Consider the following 26,390-nt stretch of genomic DNA (forward strand, 5'->3'; position numbering starts at 1 on the left):
TACTTTGAACATACATGTGTTGATAAAGACTACAACAAATATATTTTGTTAGCCCTGCAAACAAATATATTTACTGAAATGAAGAGAAAGGTTGGAGCAGTTGCCAAGGCAATTCTGACAAAATGTTTACTTTTGTTTGGATTATAGAGATATTAAAATGTTCTTCTACTCAGCATCATCGCAGAATGCAAGTATACAATTGAATTTAGTAAATGAAGCATAGCCTTTCTTAAAAAAAAATTTATTGTGCTTTAGGTGAAAGTTTACAGCGCAAGTTAGTTTCTCATTCAAAAATTTATACACCTATTGTTTTGTGACATTGGTTGCAATCTCCACAATGTGTCAGTACTCTCCCTCCTTCCACCCTGGGTTCCCCATGTCCATTCATCCAGTTTTCCTGGCCCTTCCTGCCTTCTCGTCTTGCTTTTGGGCAGGAGTTGCCCATTTGGTCTTGTATATTTGATTGAACTAAGAAACACGTTCCTCATGTGTGTTATCATTTGTTTTATGGGACTGTCTAATCTCTGTCTGAAAAGTGGGCTTTCAGAATTGCTTCAGTTCTGAGTTAGCAGGTTGTCTGGGGGTCATAGTCTCAGAGGTTCCTCCAGTCTCTGTCAGACCAATAAGTCTGGACTTTTTCTATGAATCTGAATTTTGTTCTCCATATTTCTCCTGGTCTGTCTGGTACTCTGTATTGTGATCCCAGTTACAGCTGAAGGTGGTGATAGCCGGGCAACGTCTAGTTCTTCAGGGCTCAGGCTGGTGGAGGTTGTGGTTCATATGGTCCTTTAGTCCTTTGGGCTAATATTTTCCCTGTGTCTTTGGTTTTCTTCATTCTCCTTTGCTCCAAATGAAATGGGACCAATAGACGTATCTTAGATGGCTACTCGCAAGCTTTTAAGACGTCAGACGCTACTCACCAAAGTAAGATGTAGAATATTTTTTTAAGAACTATGTTAATGCAAAACCTTTTAATAAATAAAACTTTAAATCTTGAAATAAACTTTAATAAAAATCTTACTTAAATGTATGACATCAATCATAATATAACTTGTTCTTGATTACTCAGTATCACCATTGTGGACATCAACCATAAAATACTGTGACATGGGATAAACCTTCAGGATTACTGTGTTCAGAGTGGTTAGTTTTAAACTTAGGGACCCTGACAAACTATTTTTTGTTTGAATTTGTCTACCTTTCCACTGCTGGCTTGTACTGGTGTCATTTTACTTTTTTCTGGTGTCATTATATAAATCCATTTCTTTTCACCTATACCTGTACTATATAACCCTCTGCCATCAATTTTTGTTTCTTTTTTCTTTTTCATCTTTCTTTTTTTTTATGTTGTACTTTAGGTGAAAGTTTACAGGTCAAGTTAATTTCTCATACAAAAATTAATACACATATTGTTATGCGACATTAGTTGCAATCCCAATAATATTACAGCACACTCCCCTTTCTACCCCAGGTTTCTTGTGTCCATTCAACCAGCTCCTGTCCCTTCCTAACTTCTCATTCTGCCATTTGGTCTCGTGTATCTGCCTGAACTAAGAAGCACACTTTTCATGAGTATTATTTTATGTTTTATAGTCCACTCGAATCTTTGTCTGTAGTATGGGCTTCGGGAATGATGTTAGTTCTGGGTTAACAGAGCATCTGGTGGCCATGGCTTTGGGGGTTCCTCCAGTCTCAATCAGACCATTAAGTCTGGTCTTTTCACGTGCATTTGAATTCTGCGCCACTCCGTGAAGGACTCTCTGTTGTGTTCCCTGTCAGGGTGGTCATTGATGGTAGCCGGGCACCATCTAGTTCTTCTGGTCTCAAGCTGATGGGAGTCTCTGGTTTATGTGGTCCTTTCTGTCTGTTGGGCTAATATTTTCCTTGTGTCTTTGGTGTTCTTCATTCTTCTTTGCTCCAAGTGGGTTGGGACCAATTGAGGCATCTTAGATGGCCACTCACTAGCTTTTGAGACCCCAGATGCCACTCACCAAAGTGAGATGCAGAACATTTTCTTAATAAAATTTGTTATGCCAATTAACCTAGATGTCCCCGGAAACCATGGTCCCCAGCCCCCAGCCCCACCTACTCTTTCCCTCAAAGAGTTTGGTTGTGTTCAGGAAACTTCTTTTTGTTGTTGTTGTTGTGCTTTAAGTGAAAGTTTACAATTCAAGTCAGTCTCTCATACAAAAATTTATACACACATTGTTATGTGACCCTAGTTGCTCTCCCTATACTGTAACAGCACATTCCTCCTTTCCACCCTGGATCTCCTGTGTCCATTCAGCCAGCTCCTGACCTCTCTGCCTTCTCATCTCACCTCCAGACAGGAGCTGCCCATTTAGTCTCATGTATCTACTTGAGCTAAGAGGCACACTCTTCACGAGTGTCATTTTATGTCCCATAGTCCAGTCTAATCTGAAGAGTTGGCTTCCAGAATGGTTTTACTTTAGGAGTAACAGAGAGTCCGGGGGCCATGTCTTCCAGGGTCCCTCCAGTCTCAATCAAACCATTAAGTCTGGTCTTTTTACTAGAATTTGAGTTCTGCATCCTACTTTTCTCCTGCTCTGTCAGGGACTCTCTGTTGGGTTCCCTTTCAGGGCAGTCATTGGGGGTAGCCAGGCACCACCTAGTTCTTCAGGAAACTTCTCACCTTTTGTTTTAGTCCAGTTGTGCTGACTTTCCCTGTATTGTGTGTTGTCCTTCCCTTCACCTAAGATGATTCCTGTCTACTGCCTAGTTATTGAATTCCCCTCTCCCTCTCTCCCACCCTCAAAACCATCAAAGAATGTTTTCTTCTGTGTTTAAACCTTTCCTTAAGTTCTTATAATAGTGGTCTCATACAATATTTGTCCTTTTGTGACTGACTAACTTCAGTCAGCGTAATGACTTCCAGATTCATCCATGTTGTGAGATGTTTTGCAGATTCATCATTGTTCTTTACTGTTGCATAGTATTCCATTGTGTGAATTACCATAATTTGTTTATCCATTCTTCTGCTAATGAGCACCTACATTGTTTCCATCTTTGTGCTATTGTGAAGTATGCTGCAATGAACATGGGTGTGCATATATCTATTTCGTGTGACAGCTCCTATTTCTCTAGGATATATTCCAAGGAGTGGGATTGTGAATCATATGGAATTTCTATTTCTAGCTTTTTAAGGAAGTGCCAAATTGATTTCCAGAGTGGTTGTATCATTTTACTTTCCCACTAGCAGTGCATAAATGTTCCAGTCTCTCCATAAGCTCTCCAACACTTATTATTTTGTTTTTTGAATTAGCGCCAGCCTTGTTGGGGTGAGATGATATCTCATTGTACTTTTGGTTTGCATTTTTCTGATGGCTAATGATCCTGAGCATTTCTTCATGTTTGTTACCCACCTGAAAGTCTTCTTTGGTGAAGTATCTGTTCATATACTTTCTCTATTTTTTAATTGGGTTATTTGTCTTTTTGTTGTTGAGGTGTTGCAATATCTTGTAGATTTTAGAGATTAGACCCTTATCGGATATGTCATAGCCAAATTTTTTTTTCTCAGTCTATAGATTCTCTTTTTACTCTTTTGGTGAAGTCTTTTGATGAGCATAAGTGTTTGATTTTTAGGAACTCCCAGTTATCTAGTTTCTCTTCTGGTATTTGTGCATTGTTCCTTATGGTTTGTATTCTGTTTACGCCATGTATTAGGGCTCCATCTTTATCGTTTTAGATTTTGTATTTAGGTCTCTGATCCATTTTGAGTTAGTTTTTGTGCGTGGTGTGAGATGTGGGTCTTGTTTCATTCTTTTGCAGATAGATACCCAGTTATGCCAGCACCATTTGTTAAAGACACTGTCCTTTTCCCATTTAAAGGACTTTGTCAAATATTAGCTGCTCATAGATGGATGAATTTATGCCTGCATTCTCATTTCTGTTCCATTGGTCTATGTATTTGTTGTTGTACCAGGACCAGGCTGTTTTGACTACCGTGGCAGTACAATAGGCTCTAAAATCAGGTAGTGTGAGGCTTCCCACTTTGTTCTTCTTCTTCAATAATGCTTTATTTATCCGGGGCCTCTTCCTTTTCCATATGAAGTTGGTGATTTGTTTCTCCATCTCATTAAAACATGTCATTGGAATTTGGATCAGGATTGCATTGTATCTGTAGATCGCTTTGGGTAGAATTGACATTTTCACAATGTTGAGTCTTCCTCTCCATGAGCAAGGTATGTTTTTCCATTTATGTAGGTCTCTTTTGGTTTCTTGCAGTAGTGTCTTGTAGTTTTCTTTGTATTGGTGTTTTACATTTCTGGTTAAGTTTATTCCTAAGTATTTTACTTTCTTGGGGGCTATTGTAAATGGTATTGATTTGGTGATTTCCTTTTTGAAGTTCTCTTTGTTGGTGTAGAGGAATCCAACTGAATTTTGTATGTTTATCTTATATCCTTATACTTTGTTGAAATCTTCTATTAGTTCCAGTAGTTTTCTTGTGGATTCTTTGGGATTTTCTGTGTATAAGATCATATCATCTGCAAATAGAGATACTTTTACTTTTTCCTTACCAATTTGAATGCCCTTTATTTCTTTTTCTAGCCTAATTCCTCTGGCTAGGACCTCCAACACAGTACTGAATAAGAGTGGTGATAAAGGGCATTCTTGTCTGGTTCCTGTTCTCAAGAGGAATGCTTTCAGACTCTCTCCATTTGGGATGATGTTGGTTGTTGGCTTTGTATAAATGCCCTTTATTATGTTGAGGAATTTCCCTTCTATTTCTATTTTGCTGACAGTATTTATCATTGATGGGTAATGGACTTTGTCAAATGCCTTTTCTGCATCGATTGATAAGATCATGTGGTTCTTGTCTTTTGTTATATTTATGTGATGGATTACATTGACTGTTTTTCTAATGTGGAACCAGGTATGAATCCCACTTGGTCATGTTGAATAATTTTTCGGATATATTGTTGAATTCTACTGGCTAGAATTTTGTTGAAGATTTTTGCATCTGTGTTCATGAGGGATATTTGTCTGTAATTTTCTTTTTTTTGTGGTGTCTTTACCTGGTTTTGGTATCAGGGTTATGCTGGCTTCATAGAATGAGTTTGAGAGTATTATAACTTTTTCTATGCTCTGAAATACCTTTAGTAGTAATGGTGTTAACTCTTTTCTGAAAGTTTTGTAGAATTCTCTAGTGAAGCCGTCAGGGCCAGGGCTTTTTATTGTTGGGAGTTTTTTTATGACCACTTCAATCTCTTCTTTTGTTACAGGTTTGTTTGGTTTTTCTACCTCAGTTTGTGTTAGTTTAGGCAGGTAGTGTGTTTCTAGAAATTTGTCCATTTCCTCTAGGTTTTCAAATTTGTTGGAGTACAGGTTTTCATATATACTATTATGATCCTTTTAATGTCAATTGGCTCTGTTGTGATATTGTCCATCTCATTTCTTATTCAGGTTATTTGCTTACTCTCCTGTTTTTCTTTCATCAGTTTGGCCAATGGTTTATCAATTTTGTTGATCTTTTCAAAGAACCATCTTTTGCTCTTGATTTCTTCAATTGTTTTTCTATTCTCTATTTCATTTATTTCTGCTCTAATCTTTATTATTTCCTTTCTTCTGGTGCCTGAGGGCTTCTTTTGCTGCTCTCTTTCTATGTGTTCGAGTTGTAGGGTTAATGTTTTGATTTTAGCTCTTTCTTCTTTTTGGATATGTGCATTTATTGCTGTAAATAGTTCTCTGAACACTGCTTTTGCTGTGCCCCAAAGGTTCTGGTAAGATGTGTTTTCATTCTCATTTGATTCTATGAATTTCTTTATTCTGCCCTTGATTTCTTCTATAACCCAGCAGTTTTTGAGCATGGTGTTGTTCAGTTTCTATGTATTTTTTTTTCCTTGCTTTTTCTGTTATTGATTTCCACTTTTATGGCTTTATTGTCAGAAAAGATGCTTTGTAATATTTCGATGGTTTTGGATTCTGTTAAGTCTTGCTTTACAGCCTAATATGTGGTCTATTTTGGAGAATGCTCCATGTGTGTTGAAAAAGAAAGTCTACTTGGCTGCTGTTGGGTGGAGTGTTCTATATATTTTTATAAGGTCAAGTTGGTTGATTGTAGCATTTAGATCTTCCATGTCTTTATTGAGCTTCTTTCTAGATGTTCTGTCCTTCACCAAAAGTGGTGTGTTAAAGTCTCCTACTATTATTGTGGAGTTGTCTATTTCTCTTTTCAGTGTTGTTAGAGTTTGTTTTATGTACTTTGGAGCCCTGTTGTTGGGTGTGTATATTTTTGTTATGGGTATGTCTTCCTGACATATTGATCCTTTAATCACTGTATTGTGTCCTTCCTTATCCTTTGAGGTAGATTTTGCTCTAAAGTCTATTTTGTCAGAGATTAATATTGCCACTCCTGCTATTTTTTGGTTATTGTTTGCTTAATATATTTTTTCCACCCTTTTAGTTTTAGTTTGTTTGTGTCTTTGAGTCTAACGTGTGTCTCTTGTAGGCAGCATATAGACAGATTGTGTTTTTTAATTCATTCTGCCACTCTCTCTCTATTGGTTCATTTAGTCCATGTACATTCAGTGTAATTATTGGTAAGTATGAGTTTAGTGCTATCATTTTGATGTATTTTTGTGTGTGTGTGCAGTGTTGACAGTTTCTTTGTCCACTTAATTTTCTGTGCTGAGTCTTTTTTCTTTAGGTATTTTCTTTTCATCTTTGTCATTATTGTTGATTTTTTATTTGATGAGTCTTTATGTTTTTCTTCTTTTTTATTTTGATGGGTAGATTTGTTAGTTTCCTTCATGGTTACCTGAGATTTTACGTCTATTTTTCTAAGTTTAAACCAATCTTTTACTTCTTAATATTGCCTTAACTTCCTCTCCATATGAAACTTCTATGACTACACTATATAGTCCCTTTTTTTATTTTAATGTTGTTGTCATTTACATATTGATGTTTCTGTTTCCCTATTTTCAGTGTTTTAGCTTAGACTTATATCTGGATTGATATCTGGTTGTTCTGTCCTGTGTTCTAGTCTTGGGGTGTTATCTGATATTGTTGGTTCTGTAGCCAGAGGACTCCCTTTAGTATTTCTTATAATTTTGGTTTGGTTTTTACAAACTCCCTAAACTTCTGTTTATCTGGAAATGCCCTAATCTCACCTTTATATTTGAGAGCCAATTTTGCTGGACATATAATTCTTGGCTGACAATTTTTTTCCTTCAAAGCTTTCTATATGACATCCCACTGCCTTCTTGCCTGCATGATTTCCGCTGAGTAGTCAGAGCTTAGTCTTATTGACTCTACTTTGTAAGGGAATTTTCATTTATCCCTAGCCACTCTTAAAATTCTCTCTTTATTTTTGGTTTTGGCAAGTTTGATTATAATATATCTTGGTGACTTTCTATTGGGATCTACCCTGTGTGGAGTTTGATGAGCTTCTTGGATACATCTCTTCTTATCTTTCATGATGTCAGGGAAGTTTTCTGCCAGCAAATCTTCAACAATTCTCTCTGTATTTTCTGTTATCCTCCCCCCGCCACACACACACATTTTGGTACTCCAGTCACCCATAGGTTACTCCTTCTAATAGTGTCCCACATAATTCTTTGGGCTTCTTCATTTTTTTAAATTCTTTTATCTGATTTTTCCTCAGATGAATTGGTGTCAAGCGCTTTATCTTCAGTTTCACTAATTCTGACTTCCATTGCCTCAATTCTGTTCCTATGACTTTCTATTGAGTTATCTAATTCTGAAATTTTATTGTTAATCTTTTGGATTTCTATTTGCTGTCTCCCTATGGATACTAGCAGCCTGTTAAATTTGTCATTCTGATCTTGTATAGCTTTCCTGAATTCCTTTATTGCTTTGTCTGTATGTTCCCTGGCTTGTTCTGCATTTTGTCTGATCTCCTTCCTGATATCTTGAAGAGTGCTGTATATTAGTCTTTTGAATTCTACCTCCTATAATTCCAAGACCTTCTCTTCCTCAGGAAGGTTCCCTGGTTCTTTATTTTGGTTGCTTGCTGGAGCCATCTCGATCTGCTTCTTTATGTGATTTGATATTGACTGTTGTCTCCGAGCCATCAATAAGTTTTTATATTTATCTATTTTATGTTTGCTTACTGTGTCCTAGCTTTTTGTTTTGTTTTGTTTTGATATGCCCAGATAGGCTGGGTGTGTGGGCTGCTTTGGTTATTGATGTCTTTGAAGCTCTTATGTCCTGTCACCAGGTAGTTAGAGCTACTACTAGGTGTGCGAGCCCAGGAGTGCATTTACTTTTCTTGTATGGATTCAGCTCAGGTGTCCAGGTCATTAATGTGTGGTTCAGGCTCTCACCTACAGTCCTAGACTGGCAGTGCTACATAGGGGTGATTTGAGAAGGCACAGTTATCTGGTTGCTGTAGAGGGCTATGTACTGAGCAAGGCAGGGGGCTGATGGCTGCCCCTGAGTGCCTAGGTGGAAGGCATGTCCTTCCCCCCTACAGCATGTAGGTGTGTGGGTTTTGCAGCCAGACTTTGGGCACCCAGTGCTGTTGGCCGGAAGGACTAGAAGGCATACTTATTCTCAGAACCCTGTCATGGGTGGTTAGGTGGAATGGGTGAATCTGCCAGTCCTCAGGCCCCTGCTTAATGGTCAGGGTGGTATCAAATGTCACAAATCTACTACTCCCCCTTGGGTGTTGCATTTGAAAATAGGCTTCAGGTGTATAACCTGTTGTTCTATGCTAATGAGAGCCTGTGCTGTTGAATCAAACCCACACAGGTCTAGGCAGGGGTGAAGGGTGTTCAGGGTCTGTGGACCCCTTATGCTTGTGCCTAGGCAAAGGGGCAGTGCCTGCCCTTACTTCCTGGCTTAGAGGGCATGGTGAATTTTTAAAACCACGAGACTTGTTTGGACATGGTAACTCTTTTCCAGGCTTAGAGGGTGTAGCAACTGTTGAATACTGCCACAGTGGTATCCTAGCAGAGCAGGGAGGAAGGAGGGTGACGGGAAAAGAGGCACTTCTCCCCTACAAAAGTCCCAGAGGAGGAGGGGTTATTTTGATCCCCCGCAGTAGTTTAGAAGCTTGCACTTAACTTTCACAGATCCAGTGCCACTTCCCCCTGGCTCTGGAGGCTTGTGCAGACTCTCCATCACCCCGTCTCTCCTGACGTGGTAAAATGCGTCCCGAGTATTACTGCTTGCCTCAGCCCGCGTGTGTCAGCCGAATCCAGCCTGCAGTGTGCTGGCTAGCTCAAGTTTGACACTTCTTTGCTGCTTCTGAACTGTCTCTCCCTTGCCATGCTGCTCAGTCGGACTCCTCAACTTTGTCTTTGGTGCTCAGGGATCCTGGATTGTCAAATATAATCAATTAACTTGTTTTTTGGGGTCTTTGTTGTAAGAGGGACCACAAGAAGTGTCTGAGTATTCCACCATCTTGGCCCTGCCTCATCATCAAGTCAATTCTGACTCATGGCAACCCAATGTGTTACAAAGTAGAACTGCTCCATAGGGTTTTCTTGGCTGTAATCTTTATGGAATCAGATTACGAGGCTTTTCTTCTGAGGCTCAGCTGGGTGGGTTTGAACTGCCAACCTTTAGGTTAGTAGTCAAGCACTTAACCATTTGCACCAATCCTAAATCAATAATTCTATTGAATGTTCCTCTCCTCTACTACAGGAAAATGATGAACTTGATTTGTTTGCTTTTTTGTTTAATTTTGGTTTCCTGTGGTATTCCAGAGAAGCAGAGTCTTAAGGTAGATCAAAGAAAAACCTAACTGGTGATGTTTCTGTTATTGTGGAAATGATGTAATAAAAACAAGAACAAACAAAATAATGTGATTTCTTTTTAAATCAACAGATGGCAGCTATGAGGAAGGAATATTTTTTACATACCTGGAACCTATTTGAGTTAGCAATTACATTTGTTGGTATCATAGATGAAGCAGTTGTTAATACAGAGCACAATAAACATCAATTTAGTGTCATTAAAGCAATGGTCTTCATAAAAATTATTCGACTGTTTCGTTTACTACGCATTTTGAAGGTAAAACAGTTAAATCATGCAATTTCAAATTTCTCTTTAACTGTTTCATGAAATGTGGACTAAAATTTGTTTACTGGTCTTACACTTACCACTTTCTGTTGGACTAATGTTTATATTTTAAATTTTAGCTTCCTTTTGACAAATTAAGTTTTATAACATTTTATATTAGGAATACCCAAGTTATATCAAAAATCCATTTAGCACATGAGAATATAGAAATACATGACACAACTTTTCCTTGAATAGAGGAAGGCACGTGAAAAGTTCCATATAAACATAAATTCTAATTAAGCCCAAAATAATGCTTATCTTATAAATACCTGGGGAATAAAAGATGGATATCAACAAAACAGAAAACTAGGCAAACCATTCATAGTGACAAATCGTATAGCATGATGCATTCATATAAATGGAAAAACAAAAACACACACTCAGTATTATATAGATTCATACTATTCTAGAATCATAACGTCAGAAATTACCTTTGATTATCTAATACATCTGTGCATTATCTCATTCAATGCAAAAATCCTCTCCATAAAAATAATGATGGGCAGTTCTGTATTTTCTCTGTGACTATTTTGATGACATGAAGCCCACTCCTTCACACACGGCATATGAATTCTAAGTGGATACAGATGTAGTCAATGACATGCATTCCTTCACACAAGGCATATGAAGTCTAAAAGAGTACAGATGTAGTCAATGACAAGAAGCCCATTCCTACACACACAGCATATGAGGTCTAAGTGGACACAGATATAGTCAATGACATGAAGCCTATTCTTTCACACATGACATATGAAGTCTAAGTGAGTACAGATGTAGTCAATTACATGAAGCCTATTCCTTCACACACAGCATATGAAGTCTAAGTGGGTACAGATGTAGTCTGTGACTTACTTCCTAGAGCTGCCATAAAAAAATACCTCAAAATGAGTGGCTTTAAAGAACAGGAATTTATTCTCACAATTCTGGAGATCCAACCAGTGCATTGGTCATGGCAATTCCTTTTGAGGTCCTTGACAGAAAAATTATTCCGTGTCCCCTCTTGGTTTCTGGTGGCTGTTGGCAATGGTTGGCGTATCTTTGCTCCTTACAGATGCATCTGCTTCTCTCATCACGTAGTGTCTACCTTCCCTCTGTGTGTGGCTCTGTTTCTGTGCCTGTTCTGTCCTTTTATAAGACACTACTAAGAAAGGATTAGGATCAGGATCCACCCTACTCTGATATGACTTAACATATAATATCTTCAAAGAAATACCCTATTTTCCCAAACAAAGTCACATTCATAGGCACAGGGATTAGGACTTCAGCATATCTTTTTGGAGGACACAATTCAATGTACAGTACTCTCCTTCTCTCTCTGTCTTTCTCTTTTCATACACAAACAAGACACACACACATGAACACACTCAGAGATCTATATGTTAAATGCTGTGGAGGTAGAAAGCTAACAGTGGCAATAAAGCTAACAGATTAGAATCTTTACATTTAGAGCTTTATTATATATGTTTATAAATATCTTTTGCCACTGAGAGGTATGTTCCAAGGAATCAACCAATTCTAAATGCATGAAACCAATAGCCTTTTCCCTTTTAGTGTAATATGGGCAGTAAATAATTTGAAGGTGTGATTTGACCTGAGTAAGGCAAGTCTAATGTATCCCAATGACAAGTTAATTCTTCCTGATAGAAGAATATGCAGAGCCTACCAACCATTTTAGAAAAAGAAACTGTTAAACCACTTAAGAAAAGTTTGTTTATACATTCAGGAAACCTTGAACCCTTATCTTATATCAAACAGTGGGCCCTTGGAATATAAGAAAAATTAGATATAGCTTCTGCCCCAACAGAGCTTTTAATAGAAAGAATATGACAAGAAATCCATATATACCAATGTTGTTCTGTACAAGACAGTGGTATGCACAGAATGCTGTGGGATAGAAAAGACTTCCTTTACTTAGGTAATATTTGAGCTGAATCTTGAAGAATGTGTATAAGCTTTCTGAGGATTAGTGACAGGTTGTTGGGGGTAGAGTATGAGGGTTGTGGAGCATAGACAGGGAAAGCATAGGGAACAGCCAACTCTGAAGACAGGATAACTGAACAATGGTAAAGGATAAACAAATCCTCAGCAAATAAGAAGTTAATTGTGGAATTTAACAAGGAATATGGTTGTGGTGGGTTCTAACCCGAACGGAGCATCTAGTAGAAAGTTTAGTAAGAGATTTAGTATGCAAAAGTGGAAATATTTTATGGGCTTCATTACGAAAACCTAAGCTCCAAAGATTAATCATGTTGTTTTCCAAGAATTTAAACCAGTTGAAAATAGCATCCAATTTTCTTGAAGGGAAATAAGTAAAGGAGAATAAAGTCATAAACTTCACATAGGTGCTCAACATTATTAGTTACAGGGAAATAACTATAGTCATGAAGTCATCATAAAATAAGTAAGAACCTTGGCAGTTTACTGTAGTTACCTTTGCCTATTCTGGTTAAACTAATCAACATATAATTAAGGAAAATTTGTGTGACTTGTTTTAAACGGTAGTCCTGTTTTTTCAGCTTGTAACACCAAAGTTGCTGCAGCTAATAGACAAAAGAATGAGTCAACAGCTGTCCTTTAGGTATGCTATACTAAAAGGATATGTCCAAGGTGAAGCAGATATAATGACTATAATTGATCAAATTTCAAATTCTAAACAGGTTAAACAGGTAAGGAAAACCTTTAATAGTAAGAAAAGGGTTCACCCCCCTTCCCTAGCTCGCCTCCCCCCATCACGTTCTTGACCTTTTTTTCTGTCTAATCTCTGAAAAGCTCTCGGTCATATTTTTTAAAGTTATAATTTAGGTTAAAAATTCATCAGTTGCAAATGTAAAGATATTTTATAACAGTCCATTTTTCCAATGGGGGTAACATGTCTTTCATTCTGTAGATGTTATTAAAGCGGGTAACAAGAAATACGGGACGTGCTATGAAAGAGCTAGGTAGGTACCTCTCACCCTGAAGACTCAGCATGATTCTAGCTTGTCATCACTACTTCAGAAAGGCAGTGGTTTGATAATTAAAAAAATCTTTGAGGAAACCTATACACTAATAATAATAAAGTAGATAACATCAATGATCAAAGTGTTCTTCTAGTTTGGGTGGGAATAGTATAATATTACCTCTCCACTCGTCTCTGTTTTATTGCACAATGAAGGCCTTTTACTTTCTGTTTAAGGAATACATATTAGATGCCATTATCCACATTATAAAGTCTATTCTCTTCCAAACTAGATGTGCATGCTCTCCTGAGCCACAGAAGGGAAGAAGTCACCCTTTCACTCCACCTGGCACAGAGCTGCCTGAAAAGCACTTGCCATCAAGTCAGTTTCAACTCATGGAGACCCCATGTGTGTCAGAGTAGCACTGCTCCATAGAGTTTTCAGTGCCTGGTTTTGTGGAAGTAGATTGCCGGGCCTTTCTTCCAAGGCACTTCTGGGTGGACTGAACCTCCAAACTTTTGGTTAGCAGCCAAGCACAATAACCATCTAAGATGCCCAGGGACTCCTAGGCTTTAGACCTTAGGATACGTTGAAGTCAGAACAGTGTCTCACTCTCAGGTCTCTGTTCGGAGTGCTGGGGGATTCAGTGCCCAAACATGGCAGCAGCCTCTTCTCTGAGTTCATGCTCCTGGTGCAAGAAATACCCCCAGAATGGCATAGTCACACTGTTTCAACTTGACATCTCAGTAATATTTGAGGTGTGATAAGGTCGAATGTGAATCAAGAAAGGGAGACTGGAAACATTTAAGGATTTATTATATTCACAGTCCCTGGTGTTTGCCGCACACCTGGAAAGCAATGACTTAGTGCAGCAGTTCCAGCAGGAACAGACCCGTTTCCCTGTGTGAGGATTGCACTCCATGGGCTTGGAGCAGAAATGTTAGCTAATGTTCTCATGAAATATTTCAAACATTGTCTTGATTTCATCTGAAAATACTTTGTTATTTTCAGGCTACTTAGAGTATGATCATCCACAAATTGCCATCACTATGAAAACAAAGGAACAGATTAATGTCATGCTCAATATAGCTAGAGAAATTGTGAAGGTTTTCAGGTTAAAAGGAATTATTCATAAAATTGAAGGTTCTGAAATTAATAAGGTAAGATAGAATATTTTCATTTCGACATACAGTCAATCATGATCTTTAAACCTACTTTTGGCTCTTTCCAATACAGGCCGTCCCTGAGATATGAATATCCAACTTAGAATAATTTTCTGAAGACCAGCACCAGCCATAGGGAGTTTCTATCCTACAGCCCCAGTGGTCAGCTTCTCTTCCCATTCTTGCCAGTGAGAGACTGTCCCTTTCTCTGCTCTGTTCCCAAACCAAGATCTGATGCATCTAGTCTTCATCCAGGGCTAGTGTGGGTATCAACATGTTCCTGGGAATTATCTGCGACACCAAAATAACTTTTCCCATAGAAACCGTGATTTATAAAAACACTCATTTGTAGGGTTAGAATTGACTGCATTTCCTTTCTCTGAGTCATTTAAATGGTACCATGACATGTAAAAAGAAAGAAAGGGTTCTAACTCATTCTATAAGACATCAAATAGAGAATAACTTAAGAAAAAAAAAAAGCGTAAAGTTTTTATACTTGTGAATACATATGCAAAACTACTTCTAAATATAATAATTGCAAATTGATTCTGGAAATATATTAAAAGAATAATATACTATGACTATTTTTAATCTCTCCCAAGTAGTTATGTAATTTATTCATTAAAGTGATAAATAAAGAAAAACCAATTGTTATAGTTCAGCCCTCATTCAGAATGTTCAAGAAATTCTTAGCAGGCAGGTACAGGAAGGAACATTCCTAACTTCATAAAAGGCATCTATTAGCAATCTGCAGCAAACATTGTATTAGATGGCAAAACATTTGGAAGTATCCCCAATTAAAATCAGGAACAAAAGAAGGATGACAACTGTCATTCCAAGTACTGAATGAGGAGCCTGGAAGTCTTTGCCTGGTCAAGAAGGAAAGAAAGGAATTGGAGAGATGGAAATTTCAGAAAGAAAGGACAGAAAATATATCAGTTGACTTCTTAATTTAAAATCCTAGGGAGTTAACTGATAAGCCATAGGATTAATAAGAATCCACTGGGGTGTTCAGAAACAAGATCAGTATACAAAATTCTGCTCCAACAATAGGAACTATTCTATTCACAATAGCAATTAAAACTCTAAATCCTTAAGTTTGAACCTAACACAAAATATGCAACACTCATGTGACAAGAGCTGAAAAACTTTCTATAGAGCAGGAGTCTACAAACTTTCCCTGTAATGGGCCAGATAGTAAATATTTTATGCTATATAGACCACATCATTCTTGCCATGGACAAAGAACCTTATAGAAAGTGAGAAACAGGTAAGAAAGAGGCATTTCACCTATACAAAAAGAAAAATTGCCAATGAATATTCAAAAAGGTGTCTAACATCCATAGTAACCAAGGAAATAGAAACTAAAGCATTAATAGATACCATTTTTACCTATTAGAACAGCAACATTGTGGGGGGACTGGAAGTATTTAATGCTAGTGAGGTTATGAAGAAAGAAAAAACAGTTGCCTTCAAGTTGATTCTGACTCATGGTGACCTCATATGTTGCAGAGTTGAACTGCGCCCCATAGGGTTTTCAAGGCTGTGACCTTTCAGAAACAGATCACCAGGCCTTCTTTCAGAGATGCCTCTGGGTAGGTTCGAACCCCCAAACTTTGGGTTAATAGTCAAGCACTTAACCATTTGTGTCACCCAGGGACTCCTATGAGAAAATATTCACACTTAAATACACCAGAAAAAAATGCAAATAAGTATAGCCATTCCGTAGGGCAATTTAGCAAATGGAAGCTTTAAATATGCATACCATTTGAACAAGCAATTATATGTATAAAAACCTATCTTATAGATATTCAAAAGTAAACAAAGATATATGTTCAAACATATATGTTAGAAACAACCTACACATCCATCAATTTGGGGGTGATTTTGGAGAGTGTGATATGTCTATGCAAATGAACATTATATATAAATTAACAAGAATATGAACTGACATGAAAAATACAGATACATTGTTAGTAGGAATAAAGTAATTTTTAAAACAGTATGTATAATATGATCAGCGTGGATTTTTTTTTAATTTCTATATGCGCATATCTATGTAATACTTTGCAAAAAGATCTAGATGATTGTATGTCAAACTTTGAATACTGGTTTCATCTACAGGAAGGAACAGGAGGGATAGAGGGAGGGTGAAGGGAGCCTTAGCTTTTTATTCTGTATTTTTCATAATGCTTGAAATTCTTACTTGGACATGTTCTCATGTATCACTTGTATAATCAATAAACTGATATTTAAAAGGAGATTTTGTAGTGATATATAGGAGCCCCTGGGTGGCCCTAACAGTTAAGCACTGACTACTGGCAGAAAGATTGGTGCTCTGAACCCACCCAGAGGCACTTCGGAAGACAAGCTTGGTGATCTGCTTCCGAAAGGTCACAGCCTTGAAAACCCTAAGGAGCACAGTTCTACTCAGCACACATGGGGTGGCCAGGAGCCTGAATCTACTTGAAGGCAACTAACGAAAACAATGTAGCCTCCAAGCCCACCATTTGCCATAATTTTACTGAGGTATCCAGAATAATATCCTTAAGACACGGATGGTCTGGCTTGCACTTCTGTAGGCTATTGTATTACCACACAATACCTGTGTGCCTTATATGAGTAAATAAACTCACCATGGTCAACGCAGGTTGATTTTTTAGCTTAGTGTTTATTTTACAGTTTAATGGTTCAGTCTGTGATTTCAATTATAGTGAAAAGACCTATGAAAAGGGGCATTTCTGCTGAATAAAAAAACATAAAACATAAGGAAAACCTGCAGAAAACATGGTAAAAATGATGCAGAGGGGAAATAATAAAAGCATAATAAATAATAATAATAATAAATCTTTACTCACTTAATCCTCACAACATCCCTGTGAGTTGGGTACTATTGGTGTCCCTATTTTATAGAAGAGGAAACTGAGGCACAGAGAGGTTAAAAAACTTGTTCAAGGTCAGAGAGCTAGTGAGCATGGAAACAGTATTCTAATTCAGGCATTCTGATGCCAGAGCCCATGCTCTAACACAGCACTATCAAAAACCACAAGTAGAAAGAGATGGTAGAAAGCAACCAAAAAGGGACTAGGAATTTTAAACTTAGAAAACCAAGACCGATACACCTGATTATGAGGAAAGTTTACGCTGTAGGAAATAAAAATAACAAACAGAAGCAATGCAACTTGGAATGGTTTGCATTACAGTGCTAGGTTAAATTCAACTTTCCCACCATATGGATAATCATTTATGGACAAGTTCATCTCCACCACTGCACTCTGTAGAGACTTTGTCATAAACTAAGTGATCGTGTTTGTGTAGATGAATTTCTGCACTCTATTTTATTCTGTTGCTCTATTTGCTTATCATTGAACGAATATCACATACTCGTAATTATTGAAACTTAATAATAAGTCTTCATATCTGACAGTGTGCATCCTCCAGTTTTGTTCTTTTCTTCAAAATTATTTTGAGTATTTTGGTGTTTTGTATTTCCAAATAAATTTTAGAATCAGCTTGTCAATTTTCACTAAATAACTTACTAGAATTTCTGTTAGGATTGCAGTAAGCCTATACACCAATTTGGAAAAAAAAATTGACAACTTTATAATATCAATTCAATTTAATAGCATGATATCTCTTCATTTAATTAGGTTTTAATTTTGTCTCAATTTTTTTTGTAGTTTTCTTTATGGAATTCTTCTGCCTATTTCATTCATGAATCTGGATCATTCCCTCATACCACACACAAAAAATTAATCCCAGGTGGATTGTAGACATAACTGTAAAATATAAAACAGTAAGCTTCTAAAAAATAACAGAATTTTCATGATATTAGGGTAGGCAAAGATTTCTCAAATAGGACACACAATTGGATTTAAAAAATATTAAAAGTCAGAACTCATTATTTTAAAAAAACACGAGAATATAAAGACAATCTGCAAAAAGGGAGAGGATATTTGCAAAACAAATATGTCCAACAAAGGTTTCATATTCAGAATACATAAAAATATCTTACAAATCGATAAGAACAAGAGGAAAACTCATCTTTAAGAAATGGGCAAAATATGTGAACTTGACAAAAGATGATGCTCAAATGGCCAATAAATATAAGGAAAGGCACCAACTATCATCGTCATAAGCTTAATGCATATTAAAACAAAAATGAAATACCAAATACACAACCACCATAACTAATATTAAAAAATAAAAAAACCTGATAGTACCAAGTGTGGATGACAATGTGGAACAACTGGAACTCTCTCCTGCATTAGGGTGAAAGTGTAATTGAAGCAGCCACTTTGGAAAGTATCCACTGAAGCCAAGCATATGCACATCCTACAACCCAGGAATTAAACCTCTGGCTATGTACCCAACATCACTCATAACAGTCCCAATAACTCAAATGTCCATCAACAGTAGTTAAATAAAACCTGTATAATCATATAACATAATACTATTCGACAATGAAAGTGACTAATTTTTGCTCCCTGGAACACCATAGATAAATATCAGAAACAATGTTGAGGAAATGAAACCAGATATAAACAAATGCATACTCTTTGACTTCATGCACGTATAGCTCAAAACCAGACAAAGCTACACTATGATGATAGAAGTCAGGGCAGTGATTATTTTTGGATGGGACAATGACTGAACGGGAACATAGAGGGGGATTCAGGGGTGCAGTGAATAATTTCTTGATCTGGGTACTGGTTACACAGATGTTTTCACTTTGTAAATGTTCTCCAAGTGGCTATTTGTGCACTTTTGTGTGTGTGTGTTATACTTCAATTTATACTTCAAAAAATTTACTTTAAAAAGTTTAATCTATGACTTCAGAATAATGATAAGGAGATAGAAAATAATTGTTGTAAGAGGTTGGTTTCTATGGGAGAACAAACATCTCAGAAGAGGAAGAATAGGAAATAGTACAAGATCATAATTGTTTTAAACATTCTATGAACAACAGTTTGGTTCATCTCCTTTCTTAAATTTTGTGGTTTTAGTTAATCATGGCCAAAAAAAGAGAGATGCTTGATTTCCAGCCAATGATCAGGCCTCTTACTATTGAAGAAGCACTGTATCATATTCCGTGGCTAGATAAAGACCAAGATCATATAGGCTTCATTCAGGTAACATTTTTATTTCCTACTTATATCATCTTCAGTGTGCCTACAAATGATCTTTTAAAAAAATAAAGATTCAACCATGATACTGTCCAGTTTAAAATTCTATAAATGCTTCTTACTGCCTGTAGGATAAAATCAAAGTCCTTCTGAAATCTGCCTCCTGCCTGCCTCTTGATTGTTATCTTCTGTTGCCCCTTCATCATACACCGCTTAGATTGTAGCTATATGAGCCACTCAGGGCGCCCAAGCACTTTATATTGTTTCCTAATTCCATTCCTCTGTGGATGCTATTTACTTTTCTTGAAATGCTCTTTGTTTTCACTTATTTTCAAACTTTCCCTGTTTATTACTCCTATAGGAACACACTCACCATGCCACGCAAGTGTTTATTGACACTTTTCATTCATTCACATAACCAGGATTTGTTGTGTTACATGTGCCATACACAATGCTAGGACCTGGGGATGCACACAATCAAAACTAACTTTTATTGAAAACATAATATAGTTCAGAGAGTATTCTGAGCTTTTTGCATGGATTATATCATTTAATACCCTCAACAGCATTCTAGTATAAGAGCAATTATTATCCTCATTTTACAAATGAGGATATCAATGCAAAGAAAGACTCAATAACTTCTGAAGGTCAAATAGCTAGTTAGAGGTGGAGCTGGGATTCAAAACCAGGCAATCTAGCTCTAGAACCTGCCATTTTTAATAAAATGATTAAAGGTACTAGATAAACCCATTGACTTCGATTCTGACTCAATGTAACCCCATCTCTTACAGAACAGAACTGCTGTATAGGGTTTTCTTGGCAGTAATCCTTACAGAAGCAGATCATGAGCACTTTCTTCAACAGCATCGCTGGGTGGGTTCAAACTGATACCCAGGAAATATATAATACCTTCCAAACTTTCAAAGTATAGTCCCAATCCTCAGAAAGTTCACAGTTTAGTTCATTAATCAGGACAAGAAAGCAAATAAACGGCATTCCAGGAAGTAGGGAGACATGAGCCAAGAGTCAGAGGAGTAGGAGAAGAAAACATGTTTAGAGAATCAAGCACAGTGTTTTTAGAGTTCTACAACATTTGAGTGGGTCAAATGATAAAATGTGAAATAGAAGGAGGTAGGCTAAAGTTTGCATGAGAAGCTTAGGCCATATTACGTAAGTAATGGAGAGCCATAAATAGGGTTTGCTGCAGTAAAGACATATAGATTCACTTCTTAGATAAATGACTCGGCCGGCTCATGTGTAAAGACATGTTGTCATTAACTGCCATCGAGTTGGCCCCGACTCATGGCAACCCATGCACAATGGAACAAAATGCTGCCCAGTCCTGCACCATTCCCATGATTAGTTTTGAACCGGACCACTGTGATCCATAGGATTTTTAAAGGCTGATTTTCTGAAGAAGATTGCCAGACCTTTCTTCCTAGTCTGTCTTAGTCTGGAAGATTCACTGAAACCTGTTCAGCAATATGCAAGCCTCCACTGATAGGCAAGTGGTGACTGTGCATGAATTGAACCCGGGTGTCCAACCTGGAAGGCTGAACTACCAATGTGGTACAAACGGTTGCTGTGCTGCTAACTAAAAGGTTGGAAGTTCAAGTCCACCCAGAGGCACCTCAGATAAAAAGGCTTGAAGATCTAATTCTGAAAAATTCAGCCATTGACAACCCTGTGGATCACAGTTCTACTCTGACACACATGGGGTCACCATGAGTTGGAATCGACTTGCCAGCAACTGGTAATTACTTTCTTATTACTAGATTATTTCTTTCCTAACTCAAGTATCTGAAATTTCATACAGCCATGAATGTCCACCTTCCTCTCTTTACTATTCATAATTCAAATTTTCTCTTTAAATTTACTACTAATGTGATATCTCAGGAGATCTTGCTGAGCGATGTTTACTTTAAAAATGTAAAAAATTTTTTTTTAAAGGTAAAGGTCAGCATCCCCAACCACTGCTAAAATATTATGTATAGCTTACATATTTGGTGATTTTTTTAGGAAAGAGTCACAGTTGTAACATTTGATTGTGGAAATGATGTATTTGAAGAGGGTGATGAGCCCAGAGGAATCTATATAATTATTTCAGGCATGGTAAAGGTAAGGCAGACTTACTTACAAATGCACTCATTAACATTAGTTTAAAATTTTATAAAATTGAGAATTAATAGCTTTATTCCATTTGCAGTACTGCGGCTGCAGTTCAAATGACAATTTTCATGTTAAGACACGGTGGAAAAGACCACTCATCTGTCTTTTTAGTCATACCTTATCATAATAATAAGGTATCAAAAGGATCATCTTTTACGTTGGATAATTACATCTTCAATTTATCTCAATTAGAGACTTATCCATTCTAACTGGGTAGACATTGGCTGAGTAGAAGGAATTAGAAAGATCAGGGTATTTAAGAGTGCTCTGTTTCAAAAAAAAAGAAAGGATACTTTGTTTGTAAGTCACTGCTAATTTAATAAATTTACTTAAAAATGAAGAAGTAATAAGTATTTTCAAAACAATACTATATATTAAAAATTTTAAAACCCAAAGGAAAAAAAGGTAACAAATCAGATAATTTTAGTAAAACAAGTCAACTGATGTATGTATTTTTCTTTCTTTGTTCCTGAACAGCTTCAAAGATCAAAGCCAGGTTTGGGTAATGACCAAACACTCTGGGAGTCAGAGGAGAAAGATTTTCAGATAACTCACACGGACTATTTGATCAGTGGGGAAATAATAGGAGAGTTAAACTGCTTAACCAATGAACCCATGAAATATTCTGCCACCTGCAAAACTGTAGTGGAGGTCAGAAAATGTCATCCTATAACTTACTCTCTAGCATCAAATTTATGGTTGCTTCTGTACTTAGTATGTATTTACAGTCTAGTGACAATTTACTTTTTTAAAAACTAGAGGTGATAAAGATGAAAACTTGTTGTAGCATTATACTCATCCAGTAAAGTGTCTTGGCAAAATGGCTTGTATAAGTTAACCTACCATATTGAAAGAAGAATTTAACCATAAAAAAAAAAGTGGTTATGTGAGCTTTTTTATGGGGAAATTGGGTTGGATATGTGAGTTATAAAAACCATAATTTAGAAGGTAAGGAAGGGTTAACAAATCAGAGACCTAGGCATAATTAATAGAAAAGTTGAGCAAAGTGGGTGAAAGTGCCCAACTCGGTTGAAAATGAAATCCTCAAAGTACCAGGGATTCCCACTAGCATAATCTGAACATCAAAAAGAATGAGGACTGCAATCAACTGAAGCCCATCAAATATGTAAAAATCCATAAGTTGATAATGGTATCAATTTTTTATTTCCATGGAGATTACTAGGATATTAATTTATTACTCTAAAAATTGATTTTTTTAAAAGGGAAATACTTAAACATTTTTCCAGCCTTTCCTCTTTGAACTCTTCCAAAGTAACCAAAAAAATGATGAGGAAATGTTCTTCTTTGTAGAAGAATCCCAGCTAACAAATGCAGAATGGAGAGAATTAGAAAATCTTCCTTTTGCCGTTGCTAATTAAATAATGAATCAAGGCAACAAAAATGAATTGATGCTAAAACTACTAAGTGGAATGTTAATGGTAAAGTTTATAATGAAGGGAACAGGCAGATACCACCCATCAATCTTAGCGTCACTAAAAGTATGACAACCAGGCGCTGTGTGCCTCATGATGTGGTAACTCGGAAGTACCAGCACCACCCATGAACTCTTCTTGCCCAAGAAAAGAGAAAACCTGGGAAGCCCCTAGATCTAACCAGTTTATGGAAAACACAAGAAAGAGAGAAACAAGTTAATTGACACTAAAAAAAAATTTAAAAAAGTTAAAAATCCCATTGCCATCCAGTCGATTCCAACTCATAGCGACCCTATAGGACAGAGTAGAACTGCCCCATGGGTTTTCCAAGAAGCAGCTGGTGGATTCCAACTGTCTACCTTTTGGTTAGCAGCCAAGCTCTCAATCACTGCGCCACCAGGACTCCATACTAGAGGGAAATAATTAGCTAAATCTAGAATGTGGAACACTCTACGGAACAAAACACCTGGTTTCCCCAACAAATCAATGCTATAAAAGTGGAAGGAGGAAAGAGACAAGATGAACTGTTAAAAAGAGACTTTAGAGACATAATAACCCAAACCAATTGTTCCAGTTTGAGCAAACCAACTGTAAAAAGACTATTTGAGACAAATTTGGGAAATTTTAACATAAACAGAATATTAGATGATATTATAATATTATTTTTAATTTTATTATATAACCACATGATGATTATATCTTGAAAATGTCTCTATCATTCAGAGATGCATATTAAAATATTTACAAGTGGAATTATGTCTAGGATTTGCATAAAAATACTCTAGCCTTCTGCATCTGGTTATGATGAAGTTAGTGGTAGCAGACCAGCACACCTGCCATAAACAACCATAAAACTTCACAAAATATATGAGGCAAATTTTTCAGTCACTGGAAAATAGCAAGTGTAAGTCTGAAATCCTTGAGATAAGAGAAACTCACAAACTAAGTCCACACCCACCCTGACTCTGCCTAGGACAATTTCCCAACCATGATGCAGCAAGCAAGCATCTAAGCAGAATATGATAACCCTGTTGAGCTGAGAAGGAAGAGGTTGGAAGCTGAGGCAGAGGAAGTAGCTGGAATCTACAAAGCAGGGCCTAGGATAACATGTTGCACAGAGGGAGACTCTAGGAGTCTGTGTGATGGTTCTCCACAAGTACTTGCTAGAGGGCTGGGCTGCATATGCACAGGACGAGACAAAACTAGATTAACCAGATTGTTAAAGATGGAACAGGAATATCAGACGTCAAGAATTACCAGAGATTAGGAACTTTGAAAGTTCAGTCCTGCCAGAAAGAAGAGACCTTTTAACACCTCAGCTGAGAGACCAGAAAGAATAGGCCATAGGTGTAAGGATCGTGACCTAGAGTAAGATCTGCTCTGGATCCACCCTAACAAAGGCCAAGAGAAAGCCCTGACAGGATCAGGATCCACAGTGGAGACAGAGTTTGGAGGTAAAGTACCACAAAGTTACTCAGGCTTGGAAAATGTCTATGACCTTCCACTGGTTTACCCAGCCAAATCATAAAACCCAGCCTACCCAAAATCAAAGTAATCAGCCAGTAAATAAACTGCCTACTACAACAAAATTCAGCATTTTCAGAGAAAGATAACAGAATCTGGAACCTCAACAATCTGTCATCAACAGTGTCCAGAAGCAATTATGAATCACTAAACAAGGAAAGAAATGTGAAAATGTGACCCATAAAATGTCATCTATAATGTAAAAAAAAAGGGGGGGGGGGAGATAAATAGAAACTGACTCTGAGATTGACCAGAATGTAGATTTGGCAGACAAAAACTTTAAAGTAGTTGCTAAAAATAGATTCAAACAACTGAAGGGTAATTAAAGGAAAATATGTTCTTAATGGGAAAAGAGATATGAAATTTCAGCATGAAATAGAACATAGAATAGAGTGAAATGGAAATTTTTTAATTAAAAAGACCAGATTGTAGATGTGGAGATAGCAGTAAAAAGGAATCAGTGAATTGGAAGACAGGTAATAGAAAGAATATAGTCAGAATAACAAAGGAACAAGAATTTTAAAAATGTACAGAGACTCTAGATAGCTTTGGGGTAATATCAGATGGTCTAATGGAAATTGAAGAAGGAGATGAGAGTGAGAATGGAGCTCAATGGATACAGAGTCTCTTTGGGGTGATTAAAAAATTTTAGAAATAGATAGTTGTGATGGTTGCACACACTTTGAATGTAATTAATGCCACTGAATTGCACACTCACAAGTAGTTAAATGGCAAATGTTATGTCATTATATATAAATTTAACATTTTAAAAAAGAAATACACTAACATAAAAATTAGGAAGAACATAGTAAAATTATCGTTTTGCAAATGACATGGTATCTACATTTAAAAAACCTCAAAGATATATTAAAACCAACTAGAATTAATAAGTGAACTTAGAAAAGTGGCAAGATGAAAGTTAAATTCCAAAAATCAACTGTATTTTCATATACTAGCAACAAACAACTGGAAATGAAATGTTTAAATTCCTTTTACAAAATTTATCAAAATGCACATAATTATTAGGCAAAAGGTGAAATGAGAGATGTGAAAGACTTTTACAATATTTTCTAGATAACATAAAGATCTAAATAAGTGAAGAGATATACTATATTCATGGACTAGAAGGCACAATATTAGCAAGATAACCATTCTTCCCAAATTGACCTATGGATTCAATGCAATCTCACTCAAAACCCCAGAAGACCCTTTTTTGTTAGAAATTTACAGGTTGCTTATAAAACTTACAGGGAAAGGCAATGGTCCTAGAGTAAACCAAACAAATTTTTTTTTAAATAATGTTAGATGCATTGCACTATCTGACTTATATCAATGGTAATAAAGAGAGTGTGGCATTGGCTTAGTGTTAAAATAAATGAAATAGGAAAGAGAAAAAAGAATCTGTGGTCAGTTGACTTTTGACAAAAGGCTCCAAATATTTCAACGGGAAAATAATAATATTTTCAACAAATGAGCCTTAAAACATTGAATATCCATTTGGAGGCAATGAATCTCAACCCCATACAGTATGCACAAAAATTAATTTGGAATGATCATAGACCTAAACATAAAAGCTAGAGCTATAAAAATTATAGAAAAATCATAGGAGATTTTTAGATAGGGAAAGATTTCTCAACCAGGACACAAAAAATGCTAATCATAGAATGAAATATTGATAAATTGAATGTCACCAAATCCAATATGTCAATATTTTCTTCTGCTATTCAAGAGACACCATAAAGTTTATTTAAAAAGCAAGCCACAGGTTAGGGGAAACTTCTTGAAATACCTTCACTTGACAAAAGAATATATAAAGAACTCTTACAATTCGAAAATAAGAAGATAAACTACCCAACTAAAAGTTGGGCAAAGGATTTGAACAGGTACTTCACAAAAGAATATACAAGTGGCCAGTAAGCATGGGAAGAAGATGCTCAACATCATTAGCTTTCAGAGACGTACAAATTAAAATCAATGCAATATCAC

At 36.6% G+C, this 26,390-nt stretch overlaps 1 protein-coding gene across 1 annotated transcript in view; it reads left to right on the plus strand.

Moving 5' to 3' along the window:
- SLC9C1 (solute carrier family 9 member C1) overlaps positions 1–26,390 on the plus strand; it is a 146,337-nt gene that overhangs the window by 117,230 nt on the left and 2,717 nt on the right. Inside the window, exons 15-21 of the mRNA XM_023728901.1 lie at positions 9,814–9,999; positions 12,567–12,716; positions 12,938–12,989; positions 14,001–14,149; positions 19,159–19,284; positions 21,298–21,396; positions 21,925–22,098. Coding sequence (XP_023584669.1) covers positions 9,814–9,999; positions 12,567–12,716; positions 12,938–12,989; positions 14,001–14,149; positions 19,159–19,284; positions 21,298–21,396; positions 21,925–22,098 — 936 coding nt within the window. The remainder of the gene's footprint in view (positions 1–9,813; positions 10,000–12,566; positions 12,717–12,937; positions 12,990–14,000; positions 14,150–19,158; positions 19,285–21,297; positions 21,397–21,924; positions 22,099–26,390) is intronic.

This window comes from Trichechus manatus, unplaced genomic scaffold (assembly GCF_000243295.1).
Source record: "Trichechus manatus latirostris isolate Lorelei unplaced genomic scaffold, TriManLat1.0 scaffold00026, whole genome shotgun sequence".
NCBI lineage: Eukaryota > Metazoa > Chordata > Mammalia > Sirenia > Trichechidae > Trichechus > Trichechus manatus.